This window comes from Nicotiana tomentosiformis, chromosome 1 (genome assembly GCF_000390325.3).
Source record: "Nicotiana tomentosiformis chromosome 1, ASM39032v3, whole genome shotgun sequence".
Taxonomy (NCBI): domain Eukaryota; kingdom Viridiplantae; phylum Streptophyta; class Magnoliopsida; order Solanales; family Solanaceae; genus Nicotiana; species Nicotiana tomentosiformis.
Genome location: NC_090812.1, coordinates 14,424,823 through 14,452,510, shown reverse-complemented (window position 1 = coordinate 14,452,510; position 27,688 = coordinate 14,424,823). Strand labels below are relative to the sequence as shown.

At 36.0% G+C, this 27,688-nt stretch overlaps 3 protein-coding genes across 11 annotated transcripts in view; 2 read left to right on the top strand and 1 right to left on the bottom strand.

Annotated features, from left to right (window-relative positions):
• The window catches only part of LOC104118266 (copper-transporting ATPase PAA1, chloroplastic), a 30,842-nt gene extending 21,835 nt beyond the window's left edge, over positions 1-9,007 (bottom strand). For all 3 annotated transcript variants that reach the window (XR_011408802.1, XR_011408803.1, XM_070177698.1), the window contains exons 1-3: positions 8,382-9,007; positions 8,250-8,303; positions 4,527-4,680 (exon numbers count right to left, since the gene is read on the bottom strand). Coding sequence is in view for 1 of the 3 variants with exons in the window: in XM_070177698.1 (XP_070033799.1) it covers positions 4,527-4,680; positions 8,250-8,303; positions 8,382-8,843 (670 nt within the window). In the remaining 2 variants the exon portion in view is untranslated. The remainder of the gene's footprint in view (positions 1-4,526; positions 4,681-8,249; positions 8,304-8,381) is intronic.
• A 6,692-nt stretch (positions 9,008-15,699) lies between these two features.
• Positions 15,700-21,448, top strand: LOC104118265 (protein DA1-related 1-like). 5 transcript variants are annotated; one of them, XM_018778294.3, is made up of 13 exons: positions 15,700-15,757; positions 15,903-15,924; positions 16,029-16,119; positions 16,733-16,823; positions 17,015-17,096; positions 17,750-17,824; positions 18,153-18,222; positions 18,396-18,497; positions 19,009-19,212; positions 19,303-19,356; positions 19,690-19,799; positions 20,491-20,552; positions 20,954-21,448. In XM_018778294.3, exons 3-13 carry the CDS (start codon positions 16,078-16,080, stop codon positions 21,232-21,234), a joined length of 1,173 nt encoding a protein of 390 aa, XP_018633810.1. In that variant the 5' UTR covers positions 15,700-15,757; positions 15,903-15,924; positions 16,029-16,077; the 3' UTR covers positions 21,235-21,448. The 5 variants fall into 5 exon arrangements, with proteins under 5 accessions (XP_018633810.1, XP_018633812.1, XP_033517710.1 ...); XM_018778296.3 differs by lacking the exon at positions 15,700-15,757 and having other exon boundaries at positions 15,792-15,924; positions 16,060-16,119; XM_033661819.2 differs by lacking the exon at positions 15,700-15,757 and having other exon boundaries at positions 15,792-15,924.
• Positions 21,449-22,992: 1,544 nt separating this feature from the next.
• LOC104118268 (protein DA1-related 1-like) lies at positions 22,993-27,022 on the top strand. 3 transcript variants are annotated; one of them, XM_070177686.1, is made up of 12 exons: positions 22,993-23,132; positions 23,244-23,330; positions 23,694-23,778; positions 23,983-24,064; positions 24,289-24,363; positions 24,510-24,579; positions 24,658-24,759; positions 25,304-25,507; positions 25,602-25,655; positions 25,823-25,932; positions 26,353-26,411; positions 26,537-27,022. In XM_070177686.1, exons 2-12 carry the CDS (start codon positions 23,289-23,291, stop codon positions 26,815-26,817), a joined length of 1,164 nt encoding a protein of 387 aa, XP_070033787.1. In that variant the 5' UTR covers positions 22,993-23,132; positions 23,244-23,288; the 3' UTR covers positions 26,818-27,022. The 3 variants fall into 3 exon arrangements, with proteins under 3 accessions (XP_070033787.1, XP_070033785.1, XP_070033788.1); XM_070177684.1 differs by having other exon boundaries at positions 22,998-23,132; positions 23,241-23,330; XM_070177687.1 differs by lacking the exons at positions 22,993-23,132; positions 23,244-23,330 and having other exon boundaries at positions 23,710-23,849.
• Positions 27,023-27,688: the final 666 nt, after the last annotated feature.

The following is a 27,688-nucleotide window of genomic DNA, read 5'->3' as shown; positions in this document are numbered from 1 at the left end:
CTAGGATTTTTGGAACATTGTAGTAATTTAAGAAAAGCTCAAATCGAGGTATGTTGGTTAAACTACTCTCTTAGAATTGAATTTCAAGATGTTCCCGTAAGTTTCAAGTATGGTTGTCTCAAGCTCCTTATTCTATGTTCCGAGATGTTCCCAATAAATTCGATTGTCCCGAATAAGCAAAGTGTCGAGAATTATGTATTCAAAACGTGTCACGAATGTTCCTATCACATTATGTTATCCTTTGGGAATGTGTTCAAGAATGATGTGTATTAAAATGCTATGTCTTTGAGTCATGTTTCAAATGATGGCTATGATGCCAAATTGTGTGAGAAAATCTCAATATGCTTAAGACTCTTAATTGCTCATATGTGTACCTAAAGTCTTGATTGGAAATGTCTTATTGTTGATAATCTATAAAGATGGTTGGAAGTGAAATAAGTGAATTGGGGGTATAAAGTGTGGCCAACGTGCCAAGAGTGAAAGTTATACTTGTGGCCAATGGTGCCAATGAAATAAGATGATTTGAGAAAGATTATGAAATGAGCTTTGATTCAACTGTTCCAAAATCGACTTCGAAAATAGAATTGCCTAAAAGCTTATGAATTCAAGTGATGCCCATATGTGGTTGTTTTAACTAATGCTATGCTTTGTAAGTAATTCCAATGTGTTTTGAGCTCTTATATATTCATGAGTTGAAATGGTGTATTGCCCTTTTTGGGGAAAAGTATTTCAAGAATAAATGGTGTGTTACTTGTTTACGATTTTAACTTGTGCTTCGATTGCCAATCATTTTACTCCATTTCTTGGAAAGAAATCCAATGTGTTTAAAGTCTTCATTACTAATGAACCTAAAGTTGTGGTTTTCGGAATATTATATATGTTGATATTTGTGATGATGATCCATGAAAGGAAAGAATGAAAGTGTGGAATATGAAATACGGCCATTGTGCCATGAATGAAGAACCATATGCATGACCAAGAGAGACAATGAAATAATGATGTTGAAAGTGCCAATGAGGCTATATACGGTATGAAAGGTTATGACTTATGAGGTAAAGGCATTTGTATTGTTGTTACCTTTGTGTGCAAAAACAAAAATAATATTTTTGGAAGTATCGATAGTCACCGAGGAAGGGTAGGTTGAAATAACCTAACTCCGAAACTACACGTGCCGGTATAGGAGTAGATTGTAATTATTCCCCTTATTACCCTAATTGGGATATGATAAAATTATTCAACTTAATTGGGATGAGATGATAGATAGAAAAGGATGATGTCGATCCACACGGCATTGTGGTGAGATGGCCTAGCCGATCGGGTCGTGATCGGACACCATGCCGCACACATGGTGATTGTGCTGGAAATTATAATTGAAATTGTGATTGTGGTTGATGTCTCGGATGAGACGGCCTAGCCGATCGGGTCGTGATCATACTTCGTGCTCAAAGTACGGTGGTATTGGTATTGTGAACAATGATATATATCATATATCAGTGCTAAAGATCTCCCAACCAAAAATATATAATATTATCTTCGTATCTTGAATATTACTATGTTTTAACTTGGCTTTTGGATATCATTGATTGTTGATTGTGGTTTCCATGGATTTCCCTTTCTTACATTGGCATTCTATTTTGCCGGGGGCGCTGCATCTTCAATGGATGCAGGTGGTTCATCAGCGGGCAACTTTGGTCCTCGTTAGCAGTCACTATCTATTCAGCAGATTTTGGTGAGCCCTACTCTATTCCGGGCTTGGTGTCATTTGAGTTGTACATTGCGTTTTAAGGTACAACCATGGCCTTGTTGCCGGCACTTCCATACTACTCTTCTGTTGTACTTAGAGGCTCCGTAGACAAGTTGTGGGTGGTGTTTGACGTGGGGAATTGAACTAGAAATGTTGGTATTTGGTAAACATATTTTTCATTGTATCTATAAACTTGTAATATTTTGGAAATTTTGAGCGAAACTTCTAATGAAAATGAAATGGGAGTTGTTAATGAAAATCTTTTCAATGTTTGATTAATGGAGTTCATCTCCTCTTTATTCATGGATGAGTTTGGGTAGAAGGAAATCTAACAGGCTTGCTCGGTCGGGTTCAATCGGTTGAGCGCCGGTCGCGCTCCCCGATTTCGGGGCGTGACATAAACAAAGTGTTAGGACAAAATTAGGAGGTCCAAAGAAAAGCATTAAAACAAGAAAAATATGCTAATCATCCAAACAAGTTTAACTAGATTGAGTTTACACAAACACAAACTATGGTGTCGTACAACTTCATAAAAAAAAATACGGTGTTGTAAAATCACTTCATTCAATAAATGTTAACCATTATTCATGTTCACAACTGTACCGCTATTCCTTTACACATGCAAACCATTTCCACAATCATTTTATGCACCTTGAATTTGATTAAGTGGGAGGCAAGGGGGGACACAAGTGAAGGAAACTATTTTAATCAAAATAATACTTCTGAGTTCAAAAGATTTTGAAATGAAGTTGAGATTTGGACATTGAAAAGCAGGTCCTGGAAAAAATTCAGAAGTGCATCCATTTAAACTACTTTCTCCTATTTGATGATCATGAGTTGCTTAAAACTTATCCTTTTCATCACTAACTTTATAATCCAACAATTATCTCATGCAGTCTACTTCAGTTGCAAAGATCTTTTCCTCACTGTGCCTTCCTTACCTTTTATGCGAATTGACTCTAGGAGAGTGCCTTTTAATTAATAGGCTACCGCCCACAACAGTTTAAGTTAACCAATAAAACATTAGACAATCATATGTTTTTTTTAATAAGGTTGATAATTTTATTAATATGGGATAAGTCAGATAATTCTCTACCAAAAGGTAAAAAGAACCTACACAAGAATAGAGATCACATGTGTTTGACAACATAAATAGAAGATCACTTAATAAATTAAACTAGTACACAAAAGATTTACAAAATGGAGCAGAAGTGTGAAATGAATCAACAATAAAAGATTAATGCTCTTCCACATTTCTAGTTTATGAGATTAAGGTTCAGGCTAGTAATAAAGTTGTATCACTTTTGTTTTTATGGGTCAGATTCTTTCACAACACATTAGTCTAACTGAAAACTGAATTTAGTTTCTTCTTTGATGATCTGTCCAGTGAATAGAAGAGGGGGGGTTCATGTCCAGAAAAAGATAAATTTTAGAAGGGAGACCCAAAAGGTGGACCAAAACACATTACATCATTGCAACAGGAAATTCCATTTTGGAGTTCAGAAATTACACAACAGTTACAAGAAGAGATTCACCAGAACGTCAGACTGCAGAACCTAAAAGATTTCCTCCACTTTTATACTAAGGGCGAAAGATACAACAGGAACGCAGCCGGCCTATCCTAAGCTAATGTCTTCACGACCTGAACTACTACAGTGAACTTTTACAGGAAGATGGCTCCTATTAACTAATAACATTTATAAACTTGTCTTGGTACAATTATTCAAAATGCACGAGCCTCTTCATCATAGAAATTCCTCCCTTCAACAAATCCACCAATACTTGCCGCTGAAACTCTCACCTATAGATGAAAAGGACCTTGTTGTCAAAATCAAAATCATTATTTTAACCTAAATGTTCTATTTTTATCAAAGGCAGGGAGAAGTGACTAAGAGGTGCTGGTGATAAGGGTTTTAGTCAATATAACAGGGACATACCATGAAGGACAATGGTTGCTCATTTCAACAAAGCTTTTGCATATCATGATGGAAAATCCCCTTCAATCGCTCCCTCACCTGTCAATTACCCACCAAGCTTCACATGAGTAATAAAAACCCCAAGTTTATTGCAGTCTCTGATCTGCTTGAAATATAAGAGGTGCTAATGGTCCAAAAACAGAATACTATTCTTTCATCTAGCACAAAACCAGAGAGATATTCTTAGTTAAATTCCTATTCTTAAGACGAAAAGCAATATCACTCAACCCCAAAAAAGAAAAAGAAAGAAAGAGAGAGAGAGAGAAAAGGCGGTGGGTGGGTTTCTGTTGTATTCTCATAGCTTGTTCCTTTCCTCTTAATCAATAGTGTAAAACTACCACTCACCTTAGATAAATAATAAACAAGGAAACAATGTCAGGCAGCTATTTAAATCACTCTCCAAAAATGGTCCAGATTTACTATAGGTTCTTCTAAATCAACTGTGGCGACCTAAAGCTACGCATGGTCACTACCAAAGCGGAGGAACCTTGAGATGGTAGGAAGATTAAACACCAAAAAGATATATAGCAAGTCTACAACTGCTCTTGCAGAATCTTTCACAAACATGCAACCATTGAAGATGTTCTATGCACAATCTATTTCCTTAGTATAGCACCCTGTCCGGCATTTGAAGTGTTAATTTTACATATACACCTACAGTTCCAATAATGCTAGTCAGAGAAAGTTAGTTCAAGCACAATCCACATTTGGAGATTTTCAATGAGATCGTTATGCTAATGAACAACATGTAAAATGCAACAGTACAATTGGAAGCAGATCAAATCAACAATAAAGAAAATGCTAACCTCGAACATTAGATGTGAACCCGCAAGTAGTCAAATGCTTAGCAAGGGCCTCCCCTATCTGCTTTTGCCAATTTGGTACAACCTTCGCGTCAGATACTGGCCACACTATTGCTGTCTCCGTCGTAAGATTTACAGTTGCAGAAGAAACTTGTGGCTGTTGATAAAGAAATTCATAATATCAAGTGAAAGAAATACGAATAAGGAAATAGAAAACACGTGAACTAGGATACAAGTTATAGAAGAAAAGGCTAGCTAAACTGTAACGACCCGACCGGTCGTTTTGAGCATTTACGCACCTTTCAACTATTTGAAGTCTTGAATAACTTCCTACGAGGTTTTATGACTTACCGGGTTAGTTGGTTCGTGTCCGGAAGGAATTCGGAGTGAAATGAGACACTTAGTCTCATAATTGAAATTTTAAGTTAGAAAAGTTGACCAGATGTGGACTTATGTGTAAACGACCTCGGATTTGAATTCTGATAATTCCAATAGCTCCGTATGATGATTTTGGACTTAGGAGCGTGTCCGGAAAATTATTTGGAGGTCCGTAGTGGAATTAGGCTTAAAATGGCGAAAATCAAATTTTTTTGAAGTTTGACCCGGGGGTAACTTTTTGATATCGAGGTCGAAATCCAATTCTGAAAATTTGAATACCTTTGTTATGTCATTTATGACTTGTGTACAAAATTTGAGGTCAATCGGACGAGATTTGATAGGTTCCGGAGTCGTTTGTAGAAATTAGAAATTTCAAAGTTCATTAGGCTTGAATTGGGGTGTAATTCATGGTTTTAGCGTTGTTTGAGGTGATTTGAGGGTTCGACTAAGTTCGTATGATGTTTTAGGACTTGTTGGTATATTTGGTTGAGGTCCCGGGGGCCTCGGGTGAGTTCCGGGATGGTTTCGGATCATTTTTCCTTGTTTTGCCACTGCTAGAACTGGTATCTGGCATTGTTCTTCGCGAACGCGAAGGGTCTCACGCGTTCGCGAAGAAGGAATTTGGGCTGTTGGGATTTACCCATCGCGAACGCAAAGAAGAGACTAGGGAAGCCTACGCGAACGCGAGTGAGCTGACGTGAACGCGAAGAGAAAAGGGAGTTGGGGCATGCCTGGGCTAAGCCTTCGCGAACGCGGCTCGTGTCTCGCGAACGCGAAGGGCAGAGGTAGGAAGGCATCGCAAACGCGAAGCCATGGTCGCGAACGCGATGGAAGGCATTTCTGGGCAGAATTAAAAGTTTCAAAACGGGGGTTTTGAGTTCATAACACAAAATCAAATTGGGAGCTCGGTAGAAGGCGATTTTTGGAGAGATTCTTGCGTGGGTATTTGGGGTAAGTGATTGTTATCCAGTTTTGATTAATTTCCATGATTATGTCATTGAATCCATCATTTAATGGGTGAATTAGGTTGAAAAATTTAGAGAACCCTCTTGGTTTAAATTGAAGATTTGAGGGTCGAGTTGAGGTTGGATTTTGGTAAAATTGGTATGGTTAGACTCGTGGTTGAATGGGCTTTCGAATTCTGTAACTTATGTCAGATTCCGAGACGTGGTCCCCACGAGCGATTTTTGAGCTAAATTTCAGATTTTTATGAAAAATTAGCATTTTTTTATGGAATTAATTCCAATAAATTTTATTGATTGAATCGAATTATTTTTGGCTAGATTCGAGGCGTTTGAAGGCTAATTCATGAGAGAAAGGCTTAGCGGAATAAGAATTTCACGGTTTGAAGTAAGTAACAGTTATAAATCTGATCTTGAGGGTATGAAACCCCGGACTTTGTATCATGTGATTATTTTGGAGGTGACGCACATGCTTGGTGACGGGCGTGTGGGCGTGCACCGAGGGGATTGTGACTTAGTCCGTCCCGTGGAAACTGTAAAGTTGAATAGCTTGTTCTTAGCTATGTGCTCTCTATGTATTGTGGAAATTTGACTGTAAGTCATGTTAGAAACCATGTTTAGGCTATATGTTGGTACTGTTGGGACCCACAGAGGTCGTGTACATGTTGAACTATCTGCTTAATTGATGTTTTGTACTCACTTCCCAGTCTCTATATTGTTCATTATTGATGCATCATATCATTGTTGTTTGGGTTGATTTCATGATTATTGAGAGCCCGAGAGACTGGAGAGATTTGTGACTGAGTGAGGCCGAGGGCCTGATTGTGAGATATTATATTATAGCACGTGAGTTGTCCGTGCGGGATATTATAGAACGTGAGTTGTCCATGCGGGATATTATAGCACGGGAGTTGTCCGTGCAGCACGTGAGTTGTCCGTGCGTATCTTTGTATTATACTATAGCACGTGAGTTGTCCGTGCAGCACGTGAGTTGTCCGTGCGGATCCAGATATTTATACTATGGCACGTGAGTTGTCCGTGCGAATCCAGATATTTATACTATGGCACGTGAGTTGTCCGTGCAGATTATAGCGCTTGGGCCGTAGAAGCCCCTCCGGAGTCTGTACACCCCCAGTGAGCGCGGGTACCCATTGAGTGTGAGTGCTGAGGGCTGAGAGCCGAGTGGTTGAGCTGTTGTGACGAGTTGAGTAATTGTTGCCCTGAGAGGCTGTACTTGCTTTTCATTTGTTGTTGCACTTAGTTGCTATCTGTCATTGTTGTGAAATTCTCTGAAAGATTTTATATTCGGATTACATGAACTTGAACAGTATAAAATTGATTTGACTTAAACTGTCGGATTTGAAAGCATGTCTATTCTTTGCTGGAATGATTGGAAATGAACTATAACTATGTAGCTCGTCATTATCTTCAGTTCCTTATTTATTATTGTTACTTGATAAGTTGGTTGTACTCATACTACACCCTGCACTTCGTGTGCAGATCCAGGTGTTCCCGAACATAGCGGGTGCTGATTCTTTCGCACGGTTGATTTTTCGGAGATTCTGAGGTAGCTGTCGTGTTTCGCAGACCTTGCCCCTCCTTTCCTATCTCCTTATTTACTGCATTTGGTCTCAGACTATTATGGACCGTATTTTCCAGACTTGTATTCATATTAGATGCTTATGTACTCAGTGACACCGGGTTTTGGGAGTGTTTATATATGTATTTGTGAGTTTTTCTTCCGCTAAATTTAGATATTATGTTTTTAAACTTAAAAGATATGGTGGTTTATTGAGATTGTCGACTTGCCTAGTATTGAGATAGGCGTCATCATGACGGGTGAGATTTTGGGTCGTGACAAATACATAAACATCTGTAAATTATGCAATTTATGCACTCCAAAAATCATAGACAACTGAACTGTTCTTGGGATATTCGGACTTCTAACTCAGTGGTTACAAAGTACCACCGCACCCACTTTTCCTTTGTGATAATGAATGCAGACTTAGTTCATAAGAGAGAGAGAGAGAGAGAGAGAGAGAGAGAGAGAGAGAGAGAGAGAGAGAGAGAGAGTTTTTAATTTAAACTATATATAGAGGTTTGAGTCCACAATGTGGATCCACCCATGGTTGGGAAAATTAAACACTCTAGGCCAAGTAAGACGAGTAGTTTTTAGCTTTTCTTTTGGTACTGAGAGCTAATAATTCTGTTGATGTAATCAATCATTTTCATATTATTTAAGGAACCAAACAGTCCAAAAGAAGAACAGAGATAGCTCCTCCTTTGGTTCCGAAAGCAAACCTTGTACTCAATCTACTGCAGTATTTTTGGGCTATATAGCATGAACATGAAAGCTTAATTGAAGAGAAGTATTTTGAATACTTACTTGACTTTCTAAAATTCTCTTCACGCTCGCAGCACAGCCGCCACATGTCATTCCCTGGAAATGTGCACTCACAAATTTGAGGACTATTCAATGCCAATACAAATATTGCATTATCTAAAACGAGTAACTTACGGTAACATCGAGGATAATGACGTCAGAGGACAAAGCGGATACATCTTCACTCGTTTCAGCAACAACACTAGGATTTTCCTTCCCGCCGTCTGTCGCACCACCTCCATTGCCCCCTCCGCCATCGCCATTACCACCGGAGCCATCATTTCCTCCACTGCCAGCTGCAAACGAAGCCGCAGAGCCAGAAACTCTCCGCAAATCCTTCCGAACCGGGCGCAAGTTCGCCGCTGCCAAGCTCTTCGACAGCAAAACCGGTCCGAACCGGTTCAAACGTCGAACCTCACCGTTACATACGGCTCGGAGATGGAGCCGAGCGAGTTGACTCAGCAGTACAAAGTGAGTCGGCCGAGTAGAAAAATGGCGGTGAAGTTGAGAAATTAAAGGACTGCAATTGCAATTAAGAGTTCTCGATGCTCCCAAACGAGAAATTGCCGCCGGCGATGTCAATAGTGAAGACTCCATTGTAGATCTTCGACTGAGCTACCAGCAAAAGAACTCCCTCTGCAGTAACGTGATTTATACGTAACGGATTACTTGCCAGTAGTATGGCTGTGGCTTTATCACTTTTTACTGCCTCATCAGTTCTCTTCGGATTATGAAGCAGTAGCAGAACGGGCGTGAAAGCGAAATAAAACTTGTTTAGGGGTAAATCAGTAATTATAAAACATGAATTCAATTAGCGGTAGGTGGCGTTCAAGTCTTTAGATCACGTGTAAGGAACCCCCACCTACTTCTATATCCTTTTTACTGGACTAATCTATCTCTTTTAATAGAGTACGTTTTCTGAAGAATTTTTTTTTTTTTCGTTCGCTCTCAAGTTATATTTTGAGATGTTTTGATTTTTTAAATATATTTTTGTCTTATTTGGCAAATCATTCCAAAAAATATACAAACACTTTCTCAAAAAATGTATTATTCGTTCCAAAATGGGCGCTTGACTGATTTTACCAAAAAGAATACCAAAAAATTATGATAGACCTAAGGGCGGGCGTTCGAACTGTTTGGATTAGACATGAAAGTTTCAATTTGGATTTTTAATTTTTTGACAATTCAGATCCAATTCAAATAAGCACTGATTGATCGGGTTTTTTAAGTTCGATTTCGAATTAATCGATTTGAATATTTCAAAATTTTAATTTTGAACCTATAAGTTGATATGTTTCTCTTTTTTATAAAAATGAACATCCTAACGAAGTTCTAGTTAATAGTTTTATTATTTTTCTTGTCAATTGTAGCCTTGTAGGTTATCGATGTCTTTCCTCGTGCAATAAATAATATTCATCTCGTTTCAATTTAAGTGAACCTATTTCATTTTTAATATGTGACAAAAAGAATGATCCATTTTCATATTTGAAAACAATTTACTTTATGCAGTAATTTATAGTCACACAAACTATATATGACTCATTTTATATCATAAGTTCAAAAATTTTCTTTTTTATTAAATTTCGTATACACTCAAATAGATTCACAAAAACTAAGGACCCGTTTGGCCATGAGTTTTGCCAAAATAAATTTGGGATTTATTTGGCAAACACATCTTTGGCCATAGATTTTGCCCACATTTTGACAAAATCCCAAATCCCAAATCCCAAATCTAAAATTCCAAAATCACCTCAATTGTTGATTTTGGGCCAAAACATGACCGTTACATTTTTAATTTTTTTTAAATATTACCCCAAACTTTTATAATTTGTAAAAAAGCCCACATTTATTACGACCAACTAAATATTTGATGAATATGCTCCCTTATCAGCTCAATTCTTTGTGCATCTTACTTTTGCTTCTGATTTGTAGGCTAAATGGCTTTCTGAACACTCATATCAGTTAACTTTTTCTTTATGTTCAGGGCTATGGTTTGTGATAATAATACTATTGGGTATTTATGATAGTTTTTAGAACTTGTGGGTATAAGTCATGTTTCATGTTTTTTTAAATAAAAAGTGAAATATGTTTTGAAAAATTATGTCCAAACACATTTTCATCTTCAAACCAAATTTCACTCAAATCAAATTTTTTAAAATAAATTTTGAAATTTATGGTCAATCGCTAGCTAAGAAAGAGCGGAAAATGCTTACTCTAAAAATTAGTGTCAACAAGCACGTGATAAACATGGATGTCAGTCATATCACCAGCCCTCCGGTGGGTCTTTCCGTGTATCATTCGACTTTGCTCGTTTTTCAAGTGGACTATGGACCATAGACCATGGATAGGAAAGTAGAAAGAGAAATTAAAAGAAAATAAAAATGATAATATGAGATCCAGGTAAGTTAAGTTATATGTAGTCCATTTCAATTTAAATATACATTTTCTTTATTAGTCTATTAAAAAAAAGGACACATTTTTATATTTGGAAGCAATTTAACTTTAAACTTTTTGTTTTACCCACTCCCTTAATAAGAAATTTTTATAGCCACACCAATGTCATGGTCCCATGAAATTTTTGCCCCTTAAATTTTTAGTACCACATATTTTAAAATTCTTCTTTTTATTCTTAAACTTTGTGTTAAGTCAAACTACACCATCTAAATTGAAATGGATTGACTATTACAACAACAACAATCCAGTATAATCTCACTAGTGGGGTCTGGGGAGGGTAGTGTGTACGCATGCCTTACCCCTACCCTGGGGTAGAGAGGTTGTTTCCGATAGACCCTCGGCTCCCTTCTTTCAAGAACTCCCACCTTGCTCTTTGGGTGACTCGAATTAACAACCTGTTGGTTGGAAGTAGAGGGTGCTTACCACTAGAGCAACTCACTCTTGTCGAATGGACTATTACCATAATACAATTAAATCATCATCAACAACAACAACAACAAACTCAGTGTAATCCCGTAAATAGAGCCTGGGGATGGTAGTGTATACTTAGACCTCACCTCTACCTTATAAAGATAGAGAGAATGTTTCCGATAAAACCTCGGCTCAAGAAACTGTAGAGATAAGATAAAGTAACCAAGTAACAAACAATGGTGACAACAATGTAATTTGGTGACGAGGCGAATGACACAACAACACATCATGTAATAATAAAGAATCATGACTAAGATAGTACAAAAATAGTCCTAGTACTACTGGTAAGCCTAGGAGGAACACACTACTAACTGTCAACCTACAACCCTAATCCTCGACCTCCACACCTTCCTATCATGGGTCATATCCTCGGTAAGCTGAAGCAATGACATGCCCTGCCTAATAACCTCTCCCAAATATTTCTTAGGCCTAATAGGGGTGGGCATAATACCGACCGAACCGAAAAAACAGGACGAACCAAAAATTTCGATTTATTCAGTTTCGGTTTTTCGGTTGGTTTGCGGTTTATAGTTTTAAAAAGTTCAGTGTTCGATTCGGTGATCAATTTTATTGGTTCAGTTTTCGGTTAAACCGAAAAATCGAATTTGTTTAGCCTAAGCCCAAAACCGAATAAAACTTGGCTCTTTGTTGTAATCTGATCTACTCTTTGCAGGGAAGGGATAAAGATTGCATTCTGCTATCCTTTTTAAGGTCAAGTGAAAATCCAAGAAACTACATTTCTTCATTGCTTGGAGACTGGCACAGGATTAATGTGGCCCTTACACGTGCTAAGGTTTAGATACTGTTCCTGTGAGAAATTTGACTGAAATTTTCTCTTTTTGAAACTTTGTGAAGTTCCTCAGATTATATGGAATAATGTACTTCTCTTTCGATTGAACAGAAGAAGTTGATAATGGTAGGTTCATGCATTACACTGTCAAACGTGCCTCTGCTAAAACTTCTCATAGAAAAGGTGGAAGAGCAAGGTGGCATTTTGAGCATCTCATGTTGCTCATAAGCCAGAATTAAAGAGATGCTCCAACCTGAGATGATGGCATAAGCCAGAATTAAAGAGATGCTCCAACCTGAGATGATGGTAAACATGGTAAAGATGTCGTGCCCCCGCCCACCATTCCCTCCCCCGAGTAGATCAGATTACAAAATATGGAGGCTGCAGCCTAGGCCCGAAGCCATGAAAAGAGAGCAAAATCAAAACAATTTGTAGAGATCGTTGTTGGACTTGGAGTTTTTGGTTACCCTTTTTGGCTATTCTCTCAACAACTAATCTATTTTTGTTGTTTTGTAATATTTTTGTCATGGCTTAAAATTGAAAAATCGAACCGATTAAACCGAATCGAACATGAATAAATGACCCGAACCGAAGTTATTATGATTCGATTTTGGTTATTAAAATCACAAACCAAAAACCGAATAAATCGAATAAACCGAACCGAACTTCTACAAAACCGAACCGAACCGACCGATGTCCACCCCTCCCTTCCCTTCCTCAGACTCGCCAGGGACAACCCTTTACACCTTCTGATCGGTGCATCTATGTCTTTTCTCTTCACATGTCCGAACCATCTCAACCTTGATTCCCGCAATTTGTCCTTCGCAGATGCCAGTCATACCTTATCCCTAATAACTTCATTCATAATCATGACCTTCCTGGTATGCTCACACATCCATCTCAACATACTCATTTCGGTTATTTTCATCTTCTGGACATGGGACTTCTTGACAGGCCACCACTCAGCCCCACACAACATATTCGGTCTAACCACCACTCCGTAGAACTTGCCCTTAAGTCTAGGAGGCACATTCTTATCACACAAAAAACCCGAGGCAAGCCTCCGTCTCATCCACCCCGTTTCAATACGATGAATAACATCCTCGTTAATCTCCTCATTGCCTTGAATAATAGCCCCAAGATACTTGAAACTATCTCTTTTGGGATGACTTGAGTACAATCTTCACTTCCACTTCTTCTTCACGTAACCCATCACTAAACTCGCGCTCCAAGTACTTAATTTTTGACCTAATCAATTTGAAACCTTTAGACTCAAGAATACAATTAAATCGTTCGCTTTAAAGTTACGATCTCCTATCTAGCGATTACCATTTTCTTTTTCAATAGTTATTCTTTTTGAGTTAGATTTTTTTTTGATTTCGTATGTAAATGATACTAGCAGATAATATCTCAAAATGCATATGAATAATTAAAGTGTCATTAATTTTAAAAGTTATATTCTCTAAATACTGTATCTTTAATATAGAAAGGACACAATACAAAGAAGCACGAATAACAATGTTATTATGCAAGAAAAGCAAGAGAAGCTGAGTTTCCTCTAATACCTCTTACATAGGGTGTGTTTGGCATAACGGAAAAATATTTTCCGTGAAAAATATTTTCTTGGAAAACAAATAGTAATCTTATTCCTTTTTCGGTGTTTGGTACGCAAATTAAGAAAAATAACTTCTCAAGAGTATTCATAAATAATTTAGATACATTAAACATGAAGTCATAAACTTTCGAACCAACAACTTTTCGAACCCACAAATTTCATAAACGTACGAATCGCTAAACTTTTGAAACCGCGAAATTTCGAACTCGTAAACTTTATAATTTCTAAACCCGTAAACTTCCAAACACATAAAACTCCGAACTCATAACTTTGGAAGTTGTAAAATTTCGAAACAGAAAGATGAAAAAACTAAAACTGAAAATATATAAAAAAATATTTTTTCCCGGGGAAGGGGGGCAGGGGCGGGGCCGGAGTGTGCAGAAAAACGAAAAAACAGAAATTTAAAATTACAGGGTGGGGGCAGTGGGGTGGGGGTGGGTGAGCGATACAGAAAAAAAAAACAGGAATTTGAAAATTACAAAAAAAAAGTAATTTTTTTTTGCGAGGAGGGGGTATAGGGTGGGTGGTGACGGAAAAAAAATTGAATTTTTTTTAAAAAAAAAAAAAACTTTTTTGGAGAGAGGGGGTGGGGTTAGATGGGTGGGTGTGAGGATGTGGGGTGAGTGGGTGAGGGTGGGGAAGGTTGAGAAGTAGTTTTGGAAAATATTTTCCCCTATCTTGATAAGGAAAACATTTTAAGGAAAATGTTTTCCAAAATATTTAAGAACCAAACATGGGAAAATTGGATGTTTTCCTTCGTACCAAACACACCCATAATATATGTATGTTTTGAACATGTGAATGAGAGCTTTGGAGTAACAGTCAAGTTGTCTACGTGTGACCTATAGGTCACGCGTTCGAGCTGTGAAATCAGTCACTGATACTTGCATTAGGGTAGACTGCCTACATCACACCCCTTGGGGTGCGGGTGAGGCCCTTACCCGGACTGTGCGTGAACATGAGATGCTTTGTACACTGGGCTACCCTTTACTTGTGTGTGTGTGTGTATGTGTGTGTGTATATATATATATGTATATATATATCTTTTAAATGATAATTCAATATTGTAATATAGTTCTCCTGTCGACTATTTTTGCATGAATGCATTTCATTGCCTCATTTACACCAACCCCATCTCGTTATCAAGGAACAAAGAAAAAACGGAATGGCATACTTGCGAACTTGGTTGATGTAATTTTGATGTTATAAGTTGTGGACAGAAGTGCAGATCTTTAGTCCTCACTGATTAGACCAGTGGGCAGTCGCCATAGTCCAGTCCTGTCCAACTTACGACTGGACTAGAATAACAAATCATGACCTTAGGCAATATTGGGCTAATGGCCTCGTTCCAAATTCGAACCTAAGTACACGACGGCGTATTGGTGGTGACATAAGGGAAGATTCTAGTGCAGTGACAAAGGAATTCAAATTACTTTAGGCTCTACAAGTTCAAATCCTAATCTGACATTTTAGTAGTACTTGAGATGAAAAATTAAGCCACGTGCATTTTGAGTTCTCGACCCAATAGACACGAAACGATGGTCTTTTTTTTCTTCCCTGCAGAAAGGTTTATAATCTTTATAAAAGGTTGTGATTTGCTTGATGACTACGGCTTCCTCTATTTTTTCCCTCTAAAAGTCGCTAATGAAAGTTCACTTGAATTTTAGTTTCCTCCTTTTTCAAGGGTTTTCTTTCTACCTTCCTAGTTTGGTCAAGCCAGAGTGTTGATCCTCTGTCTATACATATTCTAACAGTTTGGGAGTTTAAGTTCTATGCATTATACAAACTTGTAAAATATGTAATTGCAAATGGTAAAGCCGAACACAAGTAATGTAGTAAAGGGGAAAATTGGAAGGTGCCCAACTGTTGCTTGCGGAAACGATTATCCATCTTGTAATCTTGAGGTTATTTTGCTTTCGTTATCTCTCCTTAAGATTTTAAAAGGTGACAACTTTTTATGACTCTTTGAATGAGGGAATAAACGTAGAGGGATTGGATTTTAGAAGCGGGCGGGCCTGTTAACATTCAGGAAGACTTGACAAGGTCAAAGTCTACGAAAATGATTAATCAATTGTTATAGTATTATACTATTTCTGATGACAAGAAACAGGGCACCAAACTACCACTTGAGTTGAGTTGCTAGTTCTTCATGTGCTACCAGCCCAATATTTGTTGTTTTTGGTAAGTACGACCAACCGAATATTTATTAAAAATTTATTTCTTGGTAAACCATGTTTTAAAAATTAATTTGGTACGCATGTTACTCTGCTGGTTTTTCTTGCTTATGACTGAACAAATTGCCTATGCCATTTCACGCATCTCGCAGAAGCTTGGGGTCCTGTTCTCTGGTTAGTGATCATGATTCTATGTCCAGTCCATTCTATTTTCTGGTAAACTTGCCATTTTCTCCACCATTGATGTTTCCTATTAATGCATTTTCATGTTTTTGCAGCTTTATTATTGTTATATTTCTTTAAACTCAGAGGATTTAACCTTGAAAAATGTCGGCTTATGGATTCCTGGATGAAGGTCCTTCTTACGAGGTATCGTGTTTAATTCTGTGACTTTTGTAGCATAAGTTTTGTTATTACCATAATCATCATATCATCATTAATATTACTATCATTAGATTAGTGCTTCTGATGTTATTAAGCCTGTAAGAAAATTTTGATTGGAAGTCCATATGATGCAGCTTTATATCTTAGTGAGGATTACATATCTTGCAATTTATCTGAAAGTGGCCTTTGATTTATCTTAATTGATAGTGGTTGTTTTCTTTTGATTCAGTAACATGATAATTGTCTAACAACTGACACAGATAAGCTTAGGGACCATGATCATGATGCTGTTAACTACGCTAGCCACACTCTCTTAATTAACAGTTAACAACTAAGTCATTTCATTAGTTTTGCCATCTGGTCTTTAGCTACATCAAAATCTGATTAAAGATCTGCTCTTAAGCCTTTCAATAAGCACCTATTCGGTCATAGTACATGATGAGATCAACTTCCTCATGATTTCTAAAGCTAGGGGAAATTTGTCAGTATTTTAGAAGATCTGTGTAATTAAAAGTTGTAAAGAAAATGGAGAGTATTAAAGTTTTTGCCAATTCATCTCTTAAAGCATGATTAACCCATTTGAAGAACTTCAACGCAGGTCCAATTCTCAGAAGATGAGAATGAGGATGTGGTTCGTGCTATTGAACTCTCTCTTCAAGAATCTCAGGCAAAGGAAATAAACATGGGTGGTAATGATGTAGCCTTTTCATCTCACTTTTTAATGCTAAATTCTGTCCTAGTAAGAAGTTAGTATATTTAGCTCAACCCATATCACAAATTTGGAGCTTCACTTGGTTATTTTTCCAGAACTATAAATGCTTAACAAAGTTCTCTTTCTAGGCAAGTAGTCTCATATATAAGTTTGGTCATTTTTTGTCAGACATGGAGTTTCCCCAGATTGATGAAGTAGAAGAACTTGCACAAGAGTTGGAAGAAAGCACATTATCTTCTACAGATTTAAGGTAAATATGGCCTGTGGATCAACCTCTCATTCCCTTGTTATTGCAGTATCATTCCTTCATTTTAATTAAATTTACTCTTTATGGAGACGAGATTAGGCTTCAGACCGACTTGTTTATCTGCCATAGATTCGACAAAATCATGTAGATAATGAGACGGTTTTTAATCTTCATCAACCATCGTGCTACTCAGTAAATCTGCTGTTAAGGATAACGAATTAGACTCTGAGGATGCGGAGTCTTATAAAGGAGGTGATCAAGATTTGAATATAACGCAGTGGCTGCAGAAATAATTCATAATCCTGATCCTTGAACATTTAGTATGCACAACCAACAGATTTGGTTGAACACTTCTTTACAGATTTCACTAGTTCCATGTTTTTCAACCTGTTGAAAACATGCAATATTCCATTAAGTTCATGATATATTGTCTATTTCCCATTAGGATGTGGGGGATCATGTCTCTATGAGCACATGGCCCGAAAATAGGATTACTTTTTCGTATACTAGTTCATAGTTATCCTTCTAAATTTATGGCAGCAAAGCTGGTATAACTGTTTCGCATGTCACGTTTATGTAATTTTCCTACCACCTCCAGTTTGCCGCAAGCTGATTAAGATCAGACATCTGTTTACTAAAGCTTTACCTCATTACAGTGCCAGTACTGGAGGCATAGAACTGGAATGGTGGAAACTTTTCAAGGATTTTAATCCATCTGTCCCTACATCAAAGTAAGTGTAACACAATCAAGTGCTTGTACAGAAATATATACAATTAGGTATTTAGTTATCCATGCGAAGAGAATAAAATCACGCTTCTATTTGTTGTAAAACTAGTTCTTCTGGGAACTAGTTTCTTGAGAAGGTTGTTAATCCTCAATTTTGGAAATAATAGCAAGCAGTATAAGAAAGTAAAGCAGTTCATGATTAATAAATACATTTTCTTATCTTTAGCTTTAGCTTTCCAGGTTTCATTATCATAGTGGCATTCTGCAGTATATTTTACCTTAATTATTCCATTTAATCAAATTGGCGTTGGCTTTCTTTTCTGATTTTGAAGGGGCACTTCTTGGTGGAGAAATAGTAGCAAGCAGTGCAATACACTTGTTTGTGATGTTTGTGAGGAGCAAGTTTGTGTTCCCTTTCCTCAAATGTCTTTCCTCTTTTGCACTTTGTAATCATTCTTTCTTGAAGTAATTTATCCTTGTAAAATGTAAAGATGATTATAAAGTTTCTGGATGAGTTAACTGATGCTTCTATTATGTTTGATTATTGCCTTTTAACATCATAAATATTGGTACAGATTTGCTCGGCGTGGTTAAGGTGTACCTACTGGGGCCAAACTTTCTGTCAAAAGCACACATCTGATGGAACCCCCTGCTGCTGCGCCTGTTCTAGATTTAAGGTTTTCAAACACCTTCTATATTAGATTGAAGCTGTTCCTGATTGAATCTATGTTCATTAATAAAATGAAAGTCAATAATGAGCTGAGCTTTGTTGAGCCTGAAGCACTAAAATTTCCCTTAATATCTTCTAACTCAGCCTTTCAAATTTAATCCCATCATATAGAAGGATTTATAGACATGCATATAAATTGGATATGCCATGATTCACAGACAGGAATGAGTTGATATTTAGCATAATTAGTTTACTATGATTTACTATAGCATGTTTCAAAAAAATGGCTAAGAATCATTAAAAACAAAATGCAAACTAATCTTTTTAAATAAATCAATCTCTAGCAATTGCATGATGAATATTGCTGAATAGCAAAATACACAATGAGCTTTCTAGTTGCGAGACTGGCTTTATGCAGTAATAACAGATGTCAAGTTAAATATATACCTCCGTTAAATTTATTTTACGGTTGCTCAACTTATAACATGTTAACTGAGAACTTACTCACCTATTTGCAGATAGGAGATATGAAGTATATCACTCTGAGTGATGGTCGAAAACTTTGCCCTGATTGTCGTCATACAGCAGTGATGGATCCTGAAGACTGTAAGCCCCTTCTCGATGAAGTGCACAGATTTTTCAAAGGATTAAACATGAAAATCAGATATTACATTCCAATTCTGTTAGTAGATAACGACGAGATTATCAGAATCCATAAAAAGGTGCGTAGAAAATGTGTCAACATTATCAAGAGGAATTCTATTACTTCCATCACATCTTTTAGTAGTAATAGCATTTGATTGGTTTCACAGAACCTATTTGGATCGACGCTTTATGAGAAATTTGAATTGGACGCCGTAAATTATGTGAGTACATCTGTTTCTGTTACAGTTCTGTTAGATGGGTTGATGCATTCTGCAATGGAATGAAAGTTAATACAACTTTTATGGTACGCAGTCAGAGGTGGATCCAAAATTTCAACTTAATGCTTTTAACTTTTATATTCTCACTATTGAACTCAATGGATTTTTGCAATTATGAGTTTAGATTTTAATATTTGTAGAAACTTCATTGATTTATTACATGTATATATATTCTCCGAGTAAAGAAAGTTGAGTTTTGATTATATATTGCATCTGCCTCTGTACACAGTGAATGTGATCTACTCTTTCATTTTGCATTCAAATCACTTATGCTAGGTGACAAGGTCAACACAAAAGGGTAAAAGTATTGAAGTGGTGAAAGAAGTAGAACAACTGCTTCCAGGACGCAAAGTGAAAGCAGTGCTGCTTTTATATGGCTTTCCAAAGTAATCTTCTTCTAGACTTCTATATTTTCACATAGGTGGTATTATGATGGATTCAGTTTAGAACTCCAATCAATTTTCATTTGGTATTTCTGAGAGAGTAAATAAGAAATATATCCCATGCTCTTTATGTAGATAGGATAAGCAAACAAGCTATTTCAGTTTTGATCTGTTCACGGTCTTCTTTCGATGCTATGACTATGAGATATCAGATATGCTGCCCAATTCGTTTATCTGCAAACGTTTGCATTTTAAAGTGAATGTGCATTATGGTATTCTAATTAATGAACATCACAAAATTTTATTTTTGATAAACATATCCTAGAATAGTAAGTATCACCAGTTGAAGAAGAGAAACTGATCTAGATCGTAGTAGAGATGTTATTCATTTTTAAAGACGAAATATTTCTGGAACACTAACAGCCATTTCCAGCTATTGTTTTCACCCAAGGGTAGGTTCTTACAAGCTAATCTTCCCATGATGTCACCAAAATTGTGACAACTAAGAAATATTGAATGGCTATCAGCAGGGTTTCAGATGTTGCTGTCCATGTTCTATCCATTAGTGGTCTGGTTTTCTTGACTTAGATTGAAGTTAATAAAGATATACCTTTTTTTTTACAGAAATAATTTGCTTCCAGTTTCATAACGAGTTCCCTACTTTAATATCATGGTATGCAATGGTCTTTGTAAGCAGGATAGCATTGGGAGCAACTTTGGCTCATGAAATGATGCACGCTTGGATGCGGGTTCAAGGTGGTTTCCAGCTCTCTACTACTAAATTAAAGCTTGTTGCTTTTGTCTATTTAAACTAAAAAGAGTCTGAATTTTGTATATAAACTATGCGTAGAATTTTTACACCATCAGGTTAAGTTGACCTACAACAATATGTAACTCTTTATTACAAACCTGATTTGGTAACTGGAAGCTAGAGTAGTAACCTGTTATAGCCGGCTAAATTATGTCAGTATATATAACTTAAATCCAACTAAAATAAAGGAAAGCAAACTTGTGGAAAACCACATTCCTCATGAATCTACCTTTTTAGTTCAGCAAAGGAGAGAAGAAACACAGAAATGTCCTTCTCCCCTACTTTCCCTCCTATCGAGAGGAAATTTTATCACTCTTTTTTAACAATTTACCTCTCATATTTATAGGCTATCCAGGACTGCCCCTACCCATCGAAGAAGGTCTTTCCCAAGTTATGGCTCACAAGTGGCTAGAATGGCAATCTTTTGCTGGTGATGACTACATGAAAGGTACAAGTGATAAAGCTCAGTTCTTGAGAAATCTGAAAGAGTTTCTGAAATATGGCATAGAAAAAAGACATTCCGAGGCATATGGTCATGGATTTAGAGAAGTGAAATGGGCAGTTGAACGTTATGGTTTAAGATACACACTGGAGCATATAGCTCGTACACGAAAGTTACCTAAATGACTAATTACTTCTTAGGTGACATTGTTAATCTTTGTGCTAATTCGTTGATCATTGTCCAAGAATATCTCAGGTTTATTCAGTCCTGAATTAATGTCTATTTAAGCAAGATAGTAGAAATGATTTTCATACATAATTGATTCTTATTTCTGAATGCAATGATGTTTAAGTTTAATCTAAGAAACAGAAGACTGCAAATTCGAAATGGTTAACGTCCCTATGTTGAGCTTCAGTAGTCAATTGCCACGGCAGGGTGCGATCAATATCATTAAGATACAAAGTGTATGAGTGTATAGCCTCCTCTTCCATACCCAACTATTTTATGTGCAAGTTTGGGGGACAGCAAGCAAAGAACAAAGTGAAAATAATATCTTAGGAAAATAATCTTTATGCTGAAATCATTTTATGTTGAATAGTTACTAGACATATTTTCCAAGGAAAACCCTTTTCATCAAAGTAGGAGAAATGACTTCTCTCCCTTGAGTGCCAAAGTTAATTTTTCTTAAAATTATCTTGAACTATACTCAGTAGCGGATCCAGGAATATAAAGTCATGGGTGCTAACTGATAAAAATTACGAAAGAAGAGGAAAAAGAAGTTTAATTATGGATGCTCACTCAATATTTATCTAAAAGTTTTTATAATTGCCTGAGAAAATTTACTAAACAGGGTAATGGGTGCTTGAGCACCAACAATTGTTCATGTAGATCCGATATACTTGATAATGCTTAGACGTTATTATTAATCTTTTAGTACTCAGAAATTTCATCAAATTACACTCTAATTTGCTAATATTATTACTAACTTTTATTATATATTTTTCCAACAAATGTTTTATAAAACGCAAGAAAATATCTTTTTACGGAAAACACATTTTTCAGGGAAAATAACTTCCGTAACAGACGCATTCATTATTTTCCTTTAGTTATTGCTAAGTTTTCATTATCTTAATTTCGTTAGGGAGAGTAGCCTTTTTTGTCTTTTCCGCAATAATGTCCTTGTCTCTCTAACTTCAAATTGGCTTTTTTCTTCTTTCTAAGAGTCAAGTCAGTCAACCAAAAACCGAGTTTTTTTCCCATTTTTCTGTTACGTTGCTTTTCTCATAACGTCCCATTTACTTTCTGGAAATTTGATGATATCTCCATTAGATACTACATTGACTTTTGGCTCTACAAGCAATTCGGAGAAACTTGGATTATTTATTTAATACCACTTAGGTAGATTGCCTGTGAGGACCCTATAATAAAATAACCTCAAAATGAAAAGTTTAAAGAGAACCAGTCCACTTAAGAAATAGTTTACAAACTGAGCTCGTAAAATATCGAAAATAGTAACCGAACAAGGAGTAAAGTAGTGAAGGTAAAAAGGAATGTTTAAAAATTATACGTGCACAAATAATTAGTCCTTGTAATCTTGAAGTAAATTACATTATCTCATGTATCTGTTTTCCGTCGTCACTTTTCATTGAGATTTTAAAAGGAGACTTTTTGTATTCTCTTTTAATGAGAAAAAGAATCAGAAATATGAAAAACGTAAAGTGATTAGAAGCTGAACTGCTAGTAACATGAAGCAGACTTTGTTTATAACTTTTATGAAGACTTGAGTACGACATGGTCAAAGTCTTGGGAAATGATTAATTAATTGTTATATTATATACTATTTCTGATGACAAGAAGCAGAACACAAAACTACCACTTCAATTGAGTTGCAAGTTCTTTATGTGCTACTTGCAGAATATTTGTTGTTTTTTGGCAAGTCTTACCAACCGAATACTTGTACTATAAATTTATTTCTAGGTAAACCATGTTTTAAAAATTAATTAATACACCTGTTAATCTGCTGATAGCCTAAGGCCCTAAGCCATTTCACGCATTTGGCAGAGTTTGGGATCCTGTGCTGTGGGTACGTAGTGGTCATAGCTTCTACTTCCACTCCATTGTATTTTCTAGTAAACTTGTCATTTTTTTCCACCATGGATATTTCTTATTAAAACATTTTCATGTTTTGCAGCAGTACTGTTATATTACATTAAACTCAGAGGATTTTTAACCTTGAAAAATGTCAGCTAATAGATTCCTGGATGAAGGTCCTTCTTATGAGGTTTCGGCTTCTTACTTCTATATTATTATTATTATTATTATTATTATTATTATTATTATTATTATTATTATTATTATTATTATTATTATTATTATTATTATTATTATTATTATTATTATTATTATTATTATTATTATTATTATTATTATTATTATTATTATTATTATTATTATTATTATTATTATTATTATTATTATTATTATTATTATTATTATTATTATTATTATTATTATTATTATTATTATTATTATTATTATTATTATTATTATTATTATTATTATTATTATTATTATTATTATTATTATTATTATTATTATCAATTTATCGGTTAAATCTATTTGAAATTTTTGAATGCACGGCCAGTCATCAGAAGATGAGAATGAGGATGTGGTTCGTGCTATTAAACTCTCTCTTCAAGAATCAAAGGGAAAAGAACTATACACGAGTGGTAAGGGCCATTAATGATGTTGCCTTCCCATCTCGCTTTTTTAAGCTAAATTTTGTCCCAGTAAGAAGTTGGTATGTTTAGTTCAATTCCATAAAAAATTCAAGATTTTGGAGCTTTGTTTGGTTATTTTGTCAGAGCTATAATTGCTCAAAAGGTGTTTCTTTATGCAAGTAGTCTTATACATAGATTTGGTCACTTTTTCAGATATGGAGTTTCCTCAGATTGACGAAGTAGAAGAACTTGCACAAGCATTGGACGAAAGCACATTATCTTCTACAGACTTGAGGTAAATATGGCCTGTGGTATCAACCTCTCATTCCCTGGTTCTTACAGTATCCATTCCTTTCATTTTAATTAGATTTACTCTTTATATGGGAAATGAATATTTCCATCTACCATTTCCTTATGTCACATATTTCTGTAATTGTCCTATTTACCTCCCCTTTGTTCCGAGCTGATTAAGTTTAAGATCAGATAGTATTTGTTTACTAAAGTTTTACATTATTACAGCACTAGTACTGGAGGCAGAGAACTGAAATGGTGGAAACTGTTCAAGGAGTTGAATCCCTTTGTCCATACATCAAAGTAAGTGTATAAGAGAGTAAAGCATTTCGTAAATCCACTTTCTTATCTTTTATTTTCCAGGTTTCATTTTCACAGTGTATCTTATACCTTAGTATTTTCTTCTGCACACCATTTAATCAAATTGGCATGTTTTCGTGATATTGTAGGGGCAATTCTTGGTGGAGAAAGAGTAGCAAGCGGTGCAATATTCTTGTTTGTGATGTTTGTGAAGAACAAGTTTGTGTTCTCTTTTCTCAAAAATATCGGAATGTGTTACCTCATGTTTCTACTATGTTTGATTACTGCCTTTAACAGATTTGCTCGGTGTGGCTAAGGTGTACCTACTGGGGACAGATTTTCTGTAAAAGGCATACATCTGATGGAACTCCTCAGTGCTGTAGCTGTTCAAGATTTAAGGTTTTTAAACACCCTTCTATATTATTAAACAGAAGATGTTCCTCGTTGAATCTATATTCATTAAAATGAAGTAAGGTCAATATGAGCAGAGCTCAGTTAAGCCTCATGAGGCACTAAAGTAACTAGACAATCCTGTTTTCTTAACCTTTCAGATTTTAATCCCATCATATATATATATATATATATATATATATATATATATATATATATATATATATTGGAGTGTGACGATCCACAGACTGGGATTCAGTTGATAATTAATACTAGTAATTAGTTCACTATAGCCCTTAGCATGTTTCAAAAACTGGATGAATACTAACCTCTAAATTAGTTTGAGAATTATTAAAAATGAAATGCTAAGTAATCTTTTTAATAAATCAATCACTAGCAATTGCATGATGATTTCTGAGTAGCTAACATACACAATGACCTTTCTAGCTGCAACACTGGCTTTACTTTCAATGATATTAGATGTCAAGCTAAATATATCAACAACTACTCGGGTTATAACATGTTAACTGAGAGCTTACTCACCTATTTGTAGATAGGAGATATGAAGTATATCACTCTGAATGATGGTCGAAAACTTTGCCCTGACTGTCGTAACACAGCAGTGCTGGATCCTAAAGACTGTAAGCCCCTTCTTGATGAAGTGCACAGATTTTTCAAAGGATTAAACATGAAAATCAGATATTATATTCCAATTCTTTTAGTTGATCAAAAAGAGATGATCGGAAACGATGACAAGGTAGGCAGAGCAGGTGTTTACATTAGCAAGAGGAATTCTATTACTTCCATCACATTTTCTAGTAGTAATAGATAGCATTTGGTTGGTTTTGCAGAGCTCGCTTGGCTTGACTGTTTATGAGAAATCTAAATTGGACTCCGTAACTTATGTGAGTACATTTTCTATTAGTATAAGTTTCTGTTAGATGGTTGATGTCTTCTGTTATAATGATTAATGAGTAAAGTTCAGTAAAGTATACAAGAGGTGGATAAACCTTGCTATCTATGGTACGAAGTGATGTACTCTCTCATTTTGCATTCAATACACTCATGCTAGGTGTCAAGGTCAATACAAAAGGGTGAAAATATTGAAGTGGTGAAAGAAGTAGAGCACCTGGTTCCAGGACGCAAAGTGAAAGCGATGCTGCTTTTATATGGCTTTCCAAAGTAATCTTCCTCCAAACTTCTATACTTCATGTAATAAACAATCACAAAATGCTATTTTGAATAAACATATCCTAGAATAGTTAGTAACTTAGTATGAAGACAAATTGATCTAGAGTAGTAGAGATGTTACTCATTTTGCATTAAGACGAAATATTGCGTGATTCACAGAATGTACCACAAAAATCTGCATTTTTAACAGCCATTTCCACCTATTGTTCTCCCGCAAGGGTAAGTTCTTACACGTTACTCCTCCCACAATGCACCTAATTTGGGACTATATTCTATCCATTTGTGCCCCTGATGCGCTTGACTTAGATCTAAGTTAAGACAAATGTACGTAATTTGATTCCAGTACAAGAGGAGTTGTAATGAATCCCCTACTTTTATTTTATTGTATGCATCAATGGTCATTGTAAACAGGTTGGCTTTGGGAGCAACTTTGGCTCATGAAATGATGCACGCGTGGATGCAGATTCAAGGTGGTGTCCAGCTTTTTACAATGTTCTCTAGTTGTTTTTGCCTAATTTCAACCAAACATAAACTAGCAGAGAACAGCATACCTCATGAATCTACCATTTATTCGACTTTTCTCTGATATGTATAGGCTATAGAGGGCTGGCCCTAAACATCGCAGAAGGTATTTGTGAAGTTATGGCTCACAAGTGGCTAGAATGGCAATCTTTTACTGGTGATGACTTTATGAATGGTGCAAGTGAAACAGCTCAGTTTTTGAGAAATTTGAAAGAGTTTCTGAAAGATGGAATAGAGAAAAGCTATTCTGAGGCATATGGTCATGGATTTAGAGAAGCAAAATGGGCAGTTGAAAGGTATGGTTTAAGATACACACTGGACCATATAGCTCAAACACGCAAGTTACCTGAATGACCTATTTTTCAGTCACTGTAGCTTTGTTTCTATGTTAATTCATTCATCTTTGGGTGGCAACTAATGGCTCTTGGATGAACATTGCTGCGAAACACTTGTAAAAGAATTTATGTACATAAATTTGTGACTCCAAAGTCTGGTCCTGAAAGATTTGGCTAATACAAATTGGAGTGAGAAAAACCTCCTGCAGTCTGTGAAAACTCAACACAGGCACCCTTTCATATGCATATCCACCAACCAAGATTTCCCTCTACGATTATGATGTTTTGTACTTCAATACCACACAAGGGAGAGTGATTTATGTGGTGTCCAATTTTTCGCGTGCACAGATCATAGAAGGACCTGGTTCTTCTATGTGTTCCTTATACTGCTGTTGCGGAATAATAAATGCGGAAAGTAAAGAACATAATTATTTTTACGTGGAAAACACCTGGCTCAAAAAGTGAAAAAATCACGATCTACTACCCAGTAGGATTTTTTCCAACACTTCACTAAATCACTGAGCCAAAAACAGCATTTACAAAACTCTTTGTAAACCTAAGGATTACCTCTAACCCTTTGTGGCAACCAGCCTCTAGCTGTTGCGACAACTTCAAGTTAACTCTAACTTGAATACAACACTCAGAGTACCTAGTGCAATTGCTTCTAGATAAAGCTGAAAGGTACAACTCAGAAGCCCTACTACAATGAAATTAGACTAAAAGACAAGCACTTGGAACTAGTTCTTCTATCTAGTTCATGTAGATTCAGGTTCACACACATGAATCACACAGGAATTGCTTGCAAAATGCCTTGTTATTTTGCTCTCAACTCTCTTTTAACTTCAGCGTTTATGCGTACCTGTAAAATGAGAACATCCTGCAATATATAG

Excerpts from the sequence above, each read along its gene's own strand:
- LOC104118265 (XM_018778294.3), top strand. The coding sequence starts at position 16,078 with ATGTCGGCTTATGGATTCCTGGATGAAGGTCCTTCTTACGAG. Across the intron at positions 16,120-16,732 it reads ATGAAGGTCCTTCTTACGAG|GTCCAATTCTCAGAAGATGA; the intron begins GTATCGTGTTTA and ends ACTTCAACGCAG. Across the intron at positions 17,825-18,152 it reads CCATCTGTCCCTACATCAAA|GGGCACTTCTTGGTGGAGAA; the intron begins GTAAGTGTAACA and ends CTGATTTTGAAG.
- LOC104118268 (XM_070177686.1), top strand. The coding sequence starts at position 23,289 with ATGTCAGCTAATAGATTCCTGGATGAAGGTCCTTCTTATGAG. Across the intron at positions 24,580-24,657 it reads GTGATGTTTGTGAAGAACAA|ATTTGCTCGGTGTGGCTAAG; the intron begins GTTTGTGTTCTC and ends TGCCTTTAACAG. Across the intron at positions 24,760-25,303 it reads GTAGCTGTTCAAGATTTAAG|ATAGGAGATATGAAGTATAT; the intron begins GTTTTTAAACAC and ends ACCTATTTGTAG.